Source organism: Neoarius graeffei, chromosome 6, assembly GCF_027579695.1.
Source record: "Neoarius graeffei isolate fNeoGra1 chromosome 6, fNeoGra1.pri, whole genome shotgun sequence".
NCBI lineage: Eukaryota > Metazoa > Chordata > Actinopteri > Siluriformes > Ariidae > Neoarius > Neoarius graeffei.
The window spans coordinates 57443877-57457810 of NC_083574.1; the positions used below are offsets into that span (position 1 = coordinate 57443877).

General features: G+C 43.9%; 1 protein-coding gene across 1 annotated transcript; it reads right to left on the bottom strand.

The window, feature by feature from the left end:
* Window positions 1-5979: 5979 nt before the first annotated feature.
* Window positions 5980-9093, bottom strand: si:dkey-12e7.1 (uncharacterized protein LOC557553 homolog). Its single transcript, XM_060922972.1, has 2 exons — window positions 8858-9093; window positions 5980-8377 (listed from the first exon to the last, which is right to left on the bottom strand). The coding sequence occupies exon 2, from the start codon at window positions 8296-8298 to the stop codon at window positions 7174-7176; it is 1125 nt and encodes a 374-aa protein (XP_060778955.1). The 5' UTR covers window positions 8299-8377; window positions 8858-9093; the 3' UTR covers window positions 5980-7173.
* Between the last annotated feature and the right edge of the window lie 4841 nt (window positions 9094-13934).

The window sequence follows — 13934 nt, forward strand, 5'->3', positions numbered from 1 at the left end:
GACCTCGACTGGGGACATTGTCGGGCGGTGGAAGGAATACTTTGAGGATCTCCTCAATCCCACCGTCATGTCTTCCACTGAGGAGACTGAGGCTGATGACTCAGAGGTGGACTCGTCCATTACCCAAGCCGAAGTCACTGAGGTGGTTTGCAAGCTCCTCGGTGGCAAGGCACCGGGGGTGGATGAGATCCGCCCTGAGTATCTCAAGTCTCTGGATGTTGTGGGGCTGTCTTGGTTGACACGCCTCTGCAACATCGCGTGGCGGTCGGGGACAGTGCCTCTGGAGTGGCAGACTGGGGTGGTGGTCCCTCTTTTTAAGAAAGGGGACCGGAGAGTGTGCTCCAATTATAGGGGAATCACACTTCTCAGCCTCCCAGGGAAAGTTTACTCCAGGGTACTGGAGAGGAGAATTCGACCAATAGTCGAACCTCGGATCCAGGAGGAACAATGCGGTTTTCGTCCTGGTCGCGGAACACTGGACCAGCTCTATACCCTTCATAGGGTGCTCGAGGGTTCATGGGAGTTTGCCCAACCAGTCCACATGTGCTTTGTGGATCTGGAGAAGGCATTCGACTGTGTCCCCCGTGGTATTCTGTGGGGGGTGCTTCGGGAGTATGGGGTTCGGGGCTCTTTGCTAAGGGCTGTCCGGTCCCTGTACGAACGGAGCAGGAGTCTGGTTCGCATTGCCGGCAGTAAGTCAGACCTGTTCCCAGTGCATGTTGGACTCCGTCAGGGCTGCCCTTTGTCACCGGTTCTGTTCATAATTTTTATGGACAGAATTTCTAGGCGCAGCCAGGGGCCGGAAGGAATCCTGTTTGGGAACCACAGGATTTCATCTCTGCTTTTTGCGGATGATGTTGTCCTGTTGGCTTCTTCAAACCAGGACCTTCAGCATGCACTGGGGCAGTTTGCAGTCGAGTGTGAAGCGGCTGGGATGAGAATCAGCACCTCCAAGTCCGAGGCCATGGTTCTCGACCGGAAAAGGGTGGCTTGCCCTCTCCAGGTTGGTGGAGAAGTCCTGCCTCAAGTGGAGGAGTTTAAGTATCTCGGGATCTTGTTCACGAGTGAGGGAAGGATGGAGCGTGAGATCGACAGGCGGATCGGTGCAGCCTCCGCAGTGATGCGGTCGCTTTACCGGTCCGTCGTGGTGAAGAAGGAGCTGAGCCAAAAGGCGAAGCTCTCAATTTACCGGTCGATCTACGTTCCAACTCTCACCTATGGTCATGAGCTTTGGGTAATGACAGAAAGAACAAGATCGCGGATACAAGCGGCTGAAATGAGTTTCCTTCGCAGGGTGGCTGGGCGCTCCCTTAGAGATAGGGTGAGAAGCACAGTCACTCGGGAGGAGCTCGGAGTAGAGCCGCTGCTCCTCCACATCGAGAGGAACCAGCTGAGGTGGCTCGGGCATCTTTTTCGGATGCCTCCTGGACGCCTCCCTGGGGAGGTGTTCCAGGCATGTCCCCCCGGGAGGAGGCCCCGGGGAAGACCCAGGACATGCTGGAGGGACTATGTCTCTCGGCTGGCCTGGGAACGCCTCGGTGTTCTTCCCGAGGAGCTGGCCGAGGTGTCTGGGGAAAGGGAAGTTTGGGCTTCCATGCTTAGACTGCTGCCTCCGCGACCCGGTCCTGGATAAGCGGAAGAAGACGAGACACAAAATTATTTAATTTAACAGCTGAACATTCTGGCTTTGTAAAATATACCTCAAAAAAATTAAATGAATGTCTTGTTTATGTTTTCTGAATGGTAACCCTCATATTTCTGAGATTTGTTTAACTGTTTAATGCTAATTTATTGTTAACAGGGGTAAGGTTCACAGTATCTACTAGTGATTGGAAGGTTTATCAAATCTGGATTTCCAAAGAGCCACGGTCAGTGCTAAAAGTAAAAGTAAGATCTGATCACAGAGCTCCCTGCTCTATAAAGCTCCATACTTAAGAGAATATAGCAATGCATCGACCTTATTTTTTATGGCTTTTGCGGCCATACAACATCCGTCTGTCCATATGTCCGAACGATGTACGTGCATCACCACAGGGTACCCGACAGTAAGTGCAAGGCAACGTATCTCATCAACACTTGACCTCCGCACAATGAAATCTGTATCTTACATAAGATAGATGGGTTTTTATTCAGCAGTTATTTTAATTTGCTTTTTAAAAAATAACATGGGATTATTTACTAACATTTTACACTCATCAGGAGCTCCACTTTTAGTCAGTGCCTGTGGTGCTTGAAAGTTTGTGAAACCTTTAGAATTTTCTATATTTCTGCATAAATATGACCTAAAACATCATCAGATTTTCACACAAGTCCTAAAAGTAGATAAAGAGAACCCAGTTAAACAAATGAGACAAAAATATTATACTTGGTCATTTATTTATTGAGGAAAATGATCCAATGTTACATATCTGTGAGTGGCAAAAGTATGTGAACCTCTCGGATTAGCAGTTAATTTGAAGGTGAAATTAGAGTCAGGTGTTTTCAATCAATGGGATGACAATCAGGTGTGAGTGGACACCCTGTTTTATTTAAAGAACAGGGATCTATCAAAGTCTGATCTTCACAACACGTTTGTGGAAGTGTATCATGGCACGAACAAAGGAGATTTCTGAGGACCTCAGAAAAAGCGTTGTTGATGCTCATCAGGCTGGAAAAGGTTACAAAGCCATCTGTAAAGAGTTTGGACTCCACCAATCCACAGTCAGGCAGATTGTGTACAAATGGAGGAAATTCAAGACCATTATTACTCCAAGAGCAAGGCGTGTAATAGTCGGCGAGGTCACAAAGGACCCCAGGGTAACTTCTAAGCAACTGAAGGCCTCTCTCACATTGGCTAATGTTCATGAGTCCACCATCAGGAGAACACTGAACAACAATGGTGTGCACGGCAGGGGTGCAAGGCGAAAGCCACTGCTCTCCAAAAAGAACATTGCTGCTCATCTGCAGTTTGCTGAAGATCACGTGAACAAGCCAGAAGGCTGTTGGAAAAATTTTTTGTCTGGATGAGACCAAAATAGAACTTTTTGGTTTAAATGAGAAGCATTATGTTTGGAGAAAGGAAAACACTGCATTCCAGCATAAGAACCTTATCCCATCTGTGAAACATGGTGGTGATAGTATCATGGTTTGGGCCTGTTTTGCTGCATCTGGGCCAGGACGGCTTTCCATCATTGATGGAACAATGAATTCTGAATTATACCAGTGAATTCTAAAGGAAAATGTCAGGACATCTGTCCATGAACTGAACCTCAAGAGAAGGTGAGTCATGCAGCAAGACAACGACCCTAAGCACACAAGTCATTCTACCAAAGAATGGTTAAAGAAGAATAAAGTTAATGTTTTGGAACGGCCAAGTCAAAGTCCTGACCTTAATCCAATCGAAATGTTGTGGAAGGACCTGAAGCGAGCAGTTCATGTGAGGAAACCCATCAACATCCCAGAGTTGAAGCTGTTCTGTACGGACGAATGGGCTAAAACTCCTCCAAGCCGGTGTGCAGGACTGATCGACAGTTACCGGAAACGTTTAGTTGCAGTTATTGCTGCACAAGGGGGTCACACCAGATACTGAAAGCAAAGGTTCACATACTTTTGCCACTCACAGATATGTAATATTGGATCATTTTCCTCAATAAATAAATAAATGACCAAGTATAATATTTTTGTCTCATTTGTTTAACTGGGTTCTCTTTATCTACTTTTAGGACTTGTGTGAAAATCTGATGTTGTTTTAGATCATATTTATGCAGAAATATAGAAAATTCTAAAGGGTTCACAAACTTTCAAGCACCACTGTGTGTGTGTGTATATATATATATAAAATATTTTTTAATGTCATGTATTTATAATCACCACCTGGTCTTTTCCCAATCTTCAACTGTCCAGTTCCAGTGAGTCTGTACCCACTGCAGCCTCAGATTCTTGTTCTTGGCTGACAGAAGTGGAATCCAATGTGCTGAACCCATCTGTCTCAAGGTTCCATGTGTTGTGTGTTCTGAGATGCTTTTCTGCTTATCACAGTTGTAAAGTGTGGCTACTTGCATTACCATAGTGTTCCAGTCAGCTCAAACCAGTATGGCCATTCTCCTCTGATCCATCTCATCATCAGGTTTCCACCTACAGAACTGCTGCTCACTGGATGTTTTTTTTCCACCATTCTATGTAAACTCTATAGACTGTTAAGCATGAAAATCCTAAGAGATCAACAGTTTCTGAAATACTCAAACCAGCCCATCTATACACACATGCATTTAAAAAGTATTGATCAGACGTACATATGTAATACTGACAATTAGCAACTTAGTTTTTGTCTGTTCCCCTTTTTTTTATTTATTACTGAAGAAATGCCACGGTAATTACGAGCACTTTATTTGTTTCATGAGTGTTGATTGCCAGGGTATTTGTATAGTTTGCATCAGAAAGATGTACTCTATGCTCAGTATCCATGAAATGACTAAGCAATAATCACCGTGTTGCGTGTATGCATGTATAGCTCATTATAGACTCCAAAATCAGGTCGAAGTTGATAGCTAATCAACAAGCATTATCATGGACATGATTTGGTGGTAAGCAGAAGTGAGAAATGGCTTGAAAATCCAAGAATATAGTAAGTTGTGGGAATGGCGTAGAAAGTTGAGTGTTTGGAGAGGAAGGATAAGGAAAAAACAGTGCTTTCAGAATTGTTGCAGTTAGAAGCATGTGTGTAGCATCTTGAAGACTCAAAGAGAGAGTAGGTCAGCAAAGAACAAAATGGCTCCTCGGAGAACGACTACAAAACAGGACAGCATTTTGGTCAGAAAGTGCAAGTTTGATACAAGATTGCTCCTCAGACTGTGGAGTAGAGAGGAAACATGAGTAACATCGAACATCCAACAAAGACAGAGGCTGTGATGTTTGGTCACAAGTCAAGAAGGAAGCTGTGGCTTATGGCTGCACACAAATAGAATAATAAATGAGAAGAAACCTTTATTCGTCACATGCACACTTCAAGCACAGTGAAATTCATCCTCTGCATTTAACCCATCTGAAGCAGTGAACACGCGCACACACACCCAGAGCAGTGGGCAGCCCAGAGCGGAGTCAGGGGTTCGGTACCTTGCTCAAGGGCACCTCAGCCCAAGGCTGCCCCACGTCAACCTAACTGCATGTCTTTGGATTGTGGGGGAAACCGGAGCACCTGGAGGAAACCCACGCAGACACGGGGAGAACATGCAAACTCCACACAGAAAGGCCCTTGCTGGCCGCTGGGTTCGAACCCGGAACCTTCTTGCTGTGAGGCAACCATGCTAACCACTACACCACCGTGCCGCCCAGGTTGAATATGATTAATGGTTGAATATGATAATTTTATACCTTAAATAATGACCTTTAATAATGAACCTAGGTTTCTACTCCATCAAAGTGATGAGTCTATGTAAGGAAGATACTGAGAGAAGAGTGATGGTAGGGGTGGAGATGGAATTGTGATGAATCACCACTGAAGCTGTTGGGATTTCTGATAAAAGTGGATACTCGCACTGACTTGCGGACAAACTCCCCGATCCTTATTGTTCAGCTTCATCCAGTGCTGAGTGACTGGATGCAAGATGCCTTACAGCACATCAAATGAGGGAGTGGTTTCAGGAGGAAGTAACTGAAATAAAATGGTCAGCACAGTCACCTGATTGAAAGCCTATTTGGAATTTGAGAGATTACATTAAGAAATTTGTAGAGAGCTACCTCCAACCTCTATGGACAGTCTGAGGACAGCAGTGCAGCATGCATGGGAAGAAATTATTTTAAAATTGTTTAAAAACTCTTTATGAAAGTATGTCAAGACAGGCTACAGTAAGACCTACACAACACTGACTAGCCACTACTATTCTTTCAGGACAGATTTTGGAAACTTCAGCAAAGATTTCAGAATCCTCAAACTAAATGAAAACATGTTTGGTACACCAACATATAATAATACCTGATACAAAATTTAGAAGACACTATATGGACGGTCAAACCAGTCAATTTTATTCTGGCAGTCTTTAACAACTCAATAACCATTGAATTACTGGATTGCCTTTAAGCATTAAAAAAATCATCAGTGCAAGTTACAAACTAATAAATTAGGGTAATAAGCACAGAGGAAAATGCTGATGGGGATATAAAACCTGAAGCTAAGAGGACCTCTATGGATAAGTCTGAAGCACTACACATACAAGATGTTCTCTCTATGCATCAACTTTTGATGTCCAGGAAAGCAATCTGGAGGGAAACTACATATACACACACACACAATATATGGAAAAACATTTCACACAAGTTGGTCCTTTAGATCTTTGGAAGTTTTGCAAGTCTGTGCACCACCACTTTTCATAAAACCAATTACAGGTTTGCTAACACATTTTGCGTTAAATTGGAGAAAAAGAATGATTTAACAGAACTCTAAACTGTTGTCAGTTTGGTGCAAGATAAATTGACAGTTTTAAAAAGATTAAGACTGATATCTGATTAAAGCAATATTTAAAAAAATTAATGTTTAATGAGAGCCTGGCATGTTAGCTTTATCCTATTAGTAGCATACTGCAAAGTCAACCACATGGGTTATCCTATCGGAAAAATTTTGAACTTTAAAACCTGCAGTAAAACTACTGTTTGAAAATCTTGAAAATATTTAGGGCCGATTCACATTACACCACATTACTTTTAAACCCCTTTACTGTTTTTCTGTTGGTACGCAAAACTAAGGAAAAAAAATAGATGACAAATACCCATTCTCCACAGCTTTTGTGTTGAGACACTGAGTATACTTGTATACAAGCCAAGATCTAGACCATGCACTGCTTTCCATCCCCCATGTTATAAGATTTGATCTCTTTTTACACATTTGAGCAAGACAATTTCATTCACCAGATAATACCGAACTGTGTAGCTAGTCCTCAAATAGCCATCATATTTTGTTACTGATTAGACATATTTGTTCTGACATTTTAAAACAAATGACCTCACAGCTGTGCTTTATATCATCTCTTTCACTTTTAGGGTGACGTATTTTGTTGTGAATCATTGTGCATGTTTAAGAAATGGTGACAGGTGTTTATCAGTTTCACAAATGATTCTCATCTTTGCTTCAACAGGTCTGGAAAGGTTTGTGCCTTTTTTTTTTTTTGACCATTTACCTTTTGTTCAATTCTGACAGTTTGTTTACCAAATCCAATTGTCCAAATGTTGCAGGCAGTAACAAGACTGCTGAAGAATAGAAGTGAGCTCATCATAAGTCTGCTCTTTCCAGTTTGGAAGGAGTCGTTCATTGTTGAGCACTTGTAGCTTGGGCGTCCCCTCCCGCAAGACCTGATACAGGCAAGGCCACCTGCTCTGGATTCGGAGCCTGGTCCGGCGGTCCAGAGTAATCCCCCGTACAATCTTTTTAGCTCTCAACTCTCTCAGCGTAGGCAGCTTGAGGCAAGAGAAGACCAGACCTCGGCTGAGGGAAACATCAAGGAACTCCAGGGACAGTGATTCAAGAGTGTATGAAATGCCCAAATTCCGAAGTGGCACTAGAACATTGAGAGTAAGGGATTTGAGGTTAGGCAGTGATTTAGTCAGTGTCTGCAAAATGCTTGGACTCACTCCTTTAAAAACCCAGAAGTACTTGAGTTCCAAAATGCGCAAGTGTTGAAATTGAGCTATTAAACCTACTGATTTGTCAGACCAATCAAAGTGCAGCCGCATCTTGGTGATTCGCGGGCAGCTCTGGGCTAGTTTGGCTAATAAGATCTGGAAATTATTAACTTGGTCCATTTTGCTGATGACATCCTGGTGTGAGCTCGAACCTGAGTGGACTCGGAGGTCCAACGGCTCCAACAGAGTGAATGTCCAGTTCAAGTCTAAGTGACTGAGATCCCTACAGTGGACATTCTCCAACAGATGAGAGAGGAGTTCTCCCCATTTATTGCACTGGTCCCCCAAATCAAAGCTTGCTTTGAGAGTAAGCAGACTAGCCCCACGAGATATGAGATGGTGAGTATAATGGTGAACCCATGCCTTCCAGCGCTCAAATTCTCTGTTGGACACGAGTAGTCCTTCCTGTCCAAGACGGAATACTCCACGGCGAGAATAGTCTGCGACTCTCCACAGTTTCCCAGAGCGCACCAGGCAGCTCCAGCTCGAGCACACAAGCGCCGAGTTACACTTGTCCACCTCACTCAGGAATGAAAGTACATGGAGCTGACACTCCACTGGCAGTAAGTTGAAGGGGAAGTAATCGTCATTGTCTTTTGGCCGCCGTCTTGCACTAACAGGAATGAGGGGTCTCTTCCTTGGAGGCATTATATCATGTACCAAAACCTTTTATGGCAACCATACCTCTGTTGCACTCTTTCACTGAGCCATTTTCACCTGTCTGCTCCTAAGACAGAAAAGAAAGATGACACATTGTCATGAAATACAGACGTATAAAAAAAAATGCACGAGAAATATGCTCAAGTTTGGCTTTAATTTAAGAAACAACAATATTTTAAGTATGCCTGACAGTTGAGCGCAAAACTAGCTAGCATATAAACATAAACAGTTGCTTTTACTAACTATCTGGTTCTTAGCTTAGCATACTGGCTTATTCTCGAAACACTACATTATGCACTGAAGGCAAATAAACATTGTGACTTTGAGAGCAACATTAAACACACAATGTGTGAAACCAGAGTGTTGAAAATAGCTAGCTATGAAGATAAACAAGCCACAGCTAGCTAAACTCATGCTAAGCTATGTAAATAAGCCATACACCTTGAACAAAACGTGCCCATCTTAGCCAAGGTCATTAAACACTACATTAAAATTGTTCTATCAGTCTAACGTACTTTAATAAAGCCTGGAAGGATTAAAAATATACCAGAATAAGCACAACTAGCGGCTCCTTGGATATCACACTGTATGAGGCGGTCTTGTTGCTGTTGCCAGTCTGATTACGTCATCAGCGTGACGCGCAAATCCACCATAAAATGTTGTTGTTTTATTGATTTATCGACATTAATATGAGAGTAGCTTAAAAAAGAACAAAGCAAACTTATTAACCCGTATCTGATACGCCATGCCAGGCTGACACCTTCAAAGAACTGACTTCATATTCCAGTCTTACATTCATACCTGCCTGTGGAAAATCAGTAATTCCCACTACAGGATTGGAAAAGAACACTGACCTCCGAATGGGAATTACGAACCAGGAAGTGAAATAAGAGTCTGCATTTAAAAAAAAAAAATCACATTTCTATATTTCATATCAAGTAAAATCTTGAAATGTTAATTTTGGTTTGTATTCAGGGGCGTAGCTAGAGGGGGGTCCTGGGGTACCCGGGGCCCCCTTTGTCGGACCATACACTACCGTTCAAAAGTTTGGGGTCACTTTGAAATGTCCTTATTTTTGAAAGAAAAGCACTGTTCTTTTCAGTGAAGATCACTTTAAACTAATCAGAAATCCACTCTATACATTACTAATGTGGTAAATGACTATTCTAGCTGCAAATGTCTGATTTTTGGTGCAATATCTCCATAGGTGTATAGAGGCCCATTTCCAGCAACTCTCACTCCAGTGTTCTAATGGTACAGTGTGTTTGCTCATTGCAGCCGTGTGGGACCCAGATGGGAGAAACCTGAGTTGCCCAAGTAGGTTTTAGCTAGGGCCCATATGAAACCCACTTTTAGCCCAACTGGGCTTGCCCACATGGGGCCACCGCATAATCCTTGGCCAAAACCGACTGGAGCCCAGCTGGGCAGCCCACATTCAACCCATGTGGGACCCACATGGGTGTGTTGGCAGGGTCAGAAGGCTAATGGGTGATTAGAAAACCCTTGTACAATCATGTTAGCACAGCTGAAAACAGTTTAGCTCTTTAGAGAAGCTATAAAACTGACCTTCCTTTGAGCAGATTGAGTTTCTGGAGCATCACATTTGTGGGGTCGATTAAATGCTCAAAATGGCCAGAAAAATGTCTTGACTATATTTTCTATTCATTTTACAACTTATGGTGGTAAATAAAAGTGTGACGGCGGCACGGTGGTGTAGTGGTTAGCGCTGTCGCCTCACAGCAAGAAGGTCCTGGGTTCGAGCCCCGGGGCCGGCGAGGGCCTTTCTGTGTGGAGTTTGCATGTTCTCCCCGTGTCCGCGTGGGTTTCCTCCGGGTGCTCCGGTTTCCCCCACAGTCCAAAGACATGCAGGTTAGGTTAACTGGTGACTCTAAATTGACCGTAGGTGTGAGTGTGAATGGTTGTCTGTGTCTATGTGTCAGCCCTGTGATGACCTGGCGACTTGTCCAGGGTGTACCCCGCCTTTCGCCCATAGTCAGCTGGGATAGGCTCCAGCTTGCCTGCGACCCTGTAGAAGGATAAAGCGGCTAGAGATAATGAGATGAGATAAAAGTGTGACTTTTCATGGAAAACACAAAATTGTCTGGGTGACCCCAAACTTTTGAATGGTAGTGTATATTTTTATTATTAGAATATTAGAAAAGCGCCCACTGTAATTTTTCTAACATTTTTTTAAACTAGATTGTCACCTCAGCCTCATTAGGGTTTCTATAACCTTGACTTCCTGTGGTTTGGGCGCGAAAACCCAGTTTGTCAGAGTGTGTGCGGGAGAGGCGACTGTAAGTGCAGATATGTTAAATAATACACAGTGCGATATGAGCATAAAATGCGTGAAACGCACACAACAGGCAAACAGTCCGAAACAGCAGGCAAAGCCGTAATCAAGGAAACGGGCAGGAGGTCAATTGAGGCGCGGACAGAATATCAGAGGCGAAACTATACAAGATTAAGGGACGAGAAACAGGAGTCGAAAAACCAGGAGGTCAACAAGGACAGGAAACAAGGCTCAGTAAGGCACACTAAACGCGGCGTAATACTTCACATCGTCCTTGCATGGGCACAGTTTTTAAATAGCCCAAACATAGTTCATTGATTAAAGACAGGTGTTCTTTGTTAACGGCGCGCGTGCCAGAGCTCGTTAGGCGCATGTGCGCAGCCCGAGGCACGCCTTCAGGTGCACGAGCCAAGGCGCTCAGGACTGACACAGTTCTGCGCAAGCGCAACACGATCGCACTAGAAAGCATGGTCAAGCTGCCAGTGGAGCTGCAGTCTTTTTAGTTGCGAATTACGAGTATTTCCTCTTGTGTTAATAATTTGCCATGTCAAAACAAGTGAAATTTTCCTCCTTCTTTCGACGTGAAGAGAGGTAAGCAATTTATGATATATTTTTTCCATCAACGTTGCATTTTGTGGCTTCAAAGCTAAGTTTTAGTGTGCTGTTTCTAGAACACAACATCAAGAAAACGTGGAAGAAACAGCAATAATGGAAGAGCCGGTTTCTAAGCTACCTAAAACTAGCAATGGTAATTATTTTTTGTTACATGATGTACTCAGGTGGGTGGCACGGTGGTGTAGTGGTTAGCGCTGTCGCCTCACAGCAAGAAGGTCTGGGTTTGAGCCCCGTGGCCGGCGAGGGCCTTTCTGTGCGGAGTTTGCATGTTCTCCCCGTGTCCGCGTGGGTTTCCTCCGGGTGCTCCGGTTTCCCCCACAGTCCAAAGACATGCAGGTTAGGTTAACTGGTGACTCTAAATTGACTGTAGGTGTGAATGGTTGTCTGTGTCTATGTGTCAGCCCTGTAATGACCTGGCGACTTGTCCAGGGTGTACCCCGCCTTTCGCCCGTAGTCAGCTGGGATAGGCTCCAGCTTGCCTGCGACCCTGTAGAACAGGATAAAGCGGCTAGAGATCATGAGATGAGATGTACTCAGGCTGCCAGTCAGTGTGTGACACCCCCCCCCCCCCCCCCACCTTGAAAAATCCTAGCTACGCCCCTGGTATTTAAACTTATACCCTGGTTATTTTATTTCCACTACACACAGGACCTCAATGGAAATAAGTAGTGAAACAGCAGTGAGGTGTGCAGTTGGAATGACTGAATGGTTCAAGGTGAATGTGGGACGTCATCAAGAATCTGCTTTGAGTCCTTTCTTGTTTGCCATAGTGATGGACAGCTTGATGGACGAAGTGAGGCAAGAGTCACCATAAAACATGATGCTTGCGGATCAGGGGCGTAACTAGGATTTTTCAAAGGGGGGGGTCACACACTGACTGGCAGCCTGAGTACATACCCGCAGGTTTGTAAATGAAAAAATACACTGAATACATTTGAGAAAGTAACGCGGTCTTTGCATCATTCTTTCATCTCATGTTGCGAGCTGTTGAGATGTCGGACAATGATTAGGCCAAATCAGCTTTATCTGGCAGTGTATGGATAGCGGCTTGACATCTTGCCCTAGTCAATCGATGCAGATCTCTCTATTCTTGTTGTCTTACTGCTCATCGGCCAAAATGTTTCAAAGTAAAAGGCATTGTGGATGACGAATGGCAAAGATTTCAATGATCTTGTCAGTGTCGTTCGCTCTGCCATAGTGTATTCTTCCACATTTTCTTGATGTTGTGTTCTAGAAATGGCACACTAAAACTTAGCTTCAAAGCCACAAAATGCAACTTTCATGGAAAAAAATATGTAATGAATTGCTTACCTCTCTTCACGTCAAAAGAAGGAGGAAAGTTTTGCTTGTTTTGACATGGCAAATTATTAACACAAGAGGAAATACTCGTAATTTGCAACTAAAAAGACTGCAGCTCCACTGGCAGCTTGACCATGCTTTCTAGCGCGATTGTGTTGTGCTTGCGCAGAACTGGGTTTTCGCTCCCAAACCACAAGAAGTCCATACAAGGTTATAGAAACCCTAATGAGGCTGAGGTGACAATCTAGTTAAAAAAATGTAAGAAAAATTACAGTGGCTGCTTTTCTAATATTCTTATGCGGCTATTGAAAAAATGTATGGTCCGACAAAGAGGGGGTCATGGGCACCCCAGGACCCCCCCAGCTATGCCCCTGAGGATGATATTGTGATATGTGGTGAAAGTAGACAGGAGGTTGAGCTGGGTTTGGAGAGATGGAGGTATGCATTGGAACGAAAAGGAATGAAGGTGAGCAGTAGCAAAACAGAATTCAATGAGAATGGGGATGAGAGTGTAGTGAAGATGCAAGGAGTAGACATAAAGAAAGTTGGTGAATTCAAGTACCTGGGGTCAACTGTGCAGGAAAATGGGGGCTGCGATAGTGAGGTGAGAAAGAGAGTGCAGGCAGGGTGGAGCAGTTGGAGAAGGATTTCGGGAGTCATTTGTGATAGGAAAGTCCTAGCAAAAGTGAAAGGTAAGATGTATAAGACAGTAGTGAGACCAGCTGTGATGTATAGATTGGAGACCGTACCCTTAACGAAGAGACAGGAGGCAAAGTTGGAGGTGGCAGAGTTGAGAATGTTAAGGTTTGCGATGGAAGTGACAAGGTTGGACAGGATAAGGAACGAGCACATCAGAGGAACAGCACATGTGGAGAGTTTGGGAATTAAGCTAAGAGAGATGAGACTGAGATGGTATGGGCACATCCTGAGAAAAGACGCAGAGCATGTTGGAAGGAAAATGTTGAGGATGGAGCTGCCAGGGACACGAAAACAAGGAAGGCCAAAGAGGAGATACATGGATGTGGTGAGAGAGGACATGAAAGTGGCAGGTGTGGTAGAGAAAGAAAGTGCGAAAGACAGGGAGCAATGGAGACCAAAGATCCGCTGTGGCGACCCCTAATCGAGGGCAGCCAAAAGAAGAAGACCTCAATGGAAATTAGTCCTCTATTGGAATTTTTTCAGTAATCCTCGGTATAATATACCTTGGTACAATTTTTACTCATTCACCACTGCATACTTTACAATTTGTATGTTCATGTATCTAATGTACTCTGTTTTTTTATACCAAATAAACAAAACAAAACGAATACTGAATTTCAGCTGATAAATTTCATCACCCACATCAGGTGGGTGAAAGATTAGTAATGTATCAAGCCAATTTTTAAAATGTGAGCACATTGAGCCTATGTGCTGCAGT

Excerpts from the sequence above, each read along its gene's own strand:
- si:dkey-12e7.1 (XM_060922972.1), bottom strand. The coding sequence starts at position 8,298 with ATGCCTCCAAGGAAGAGACCCCTCATTCCTGTTAGTGCAAGACGGCGG.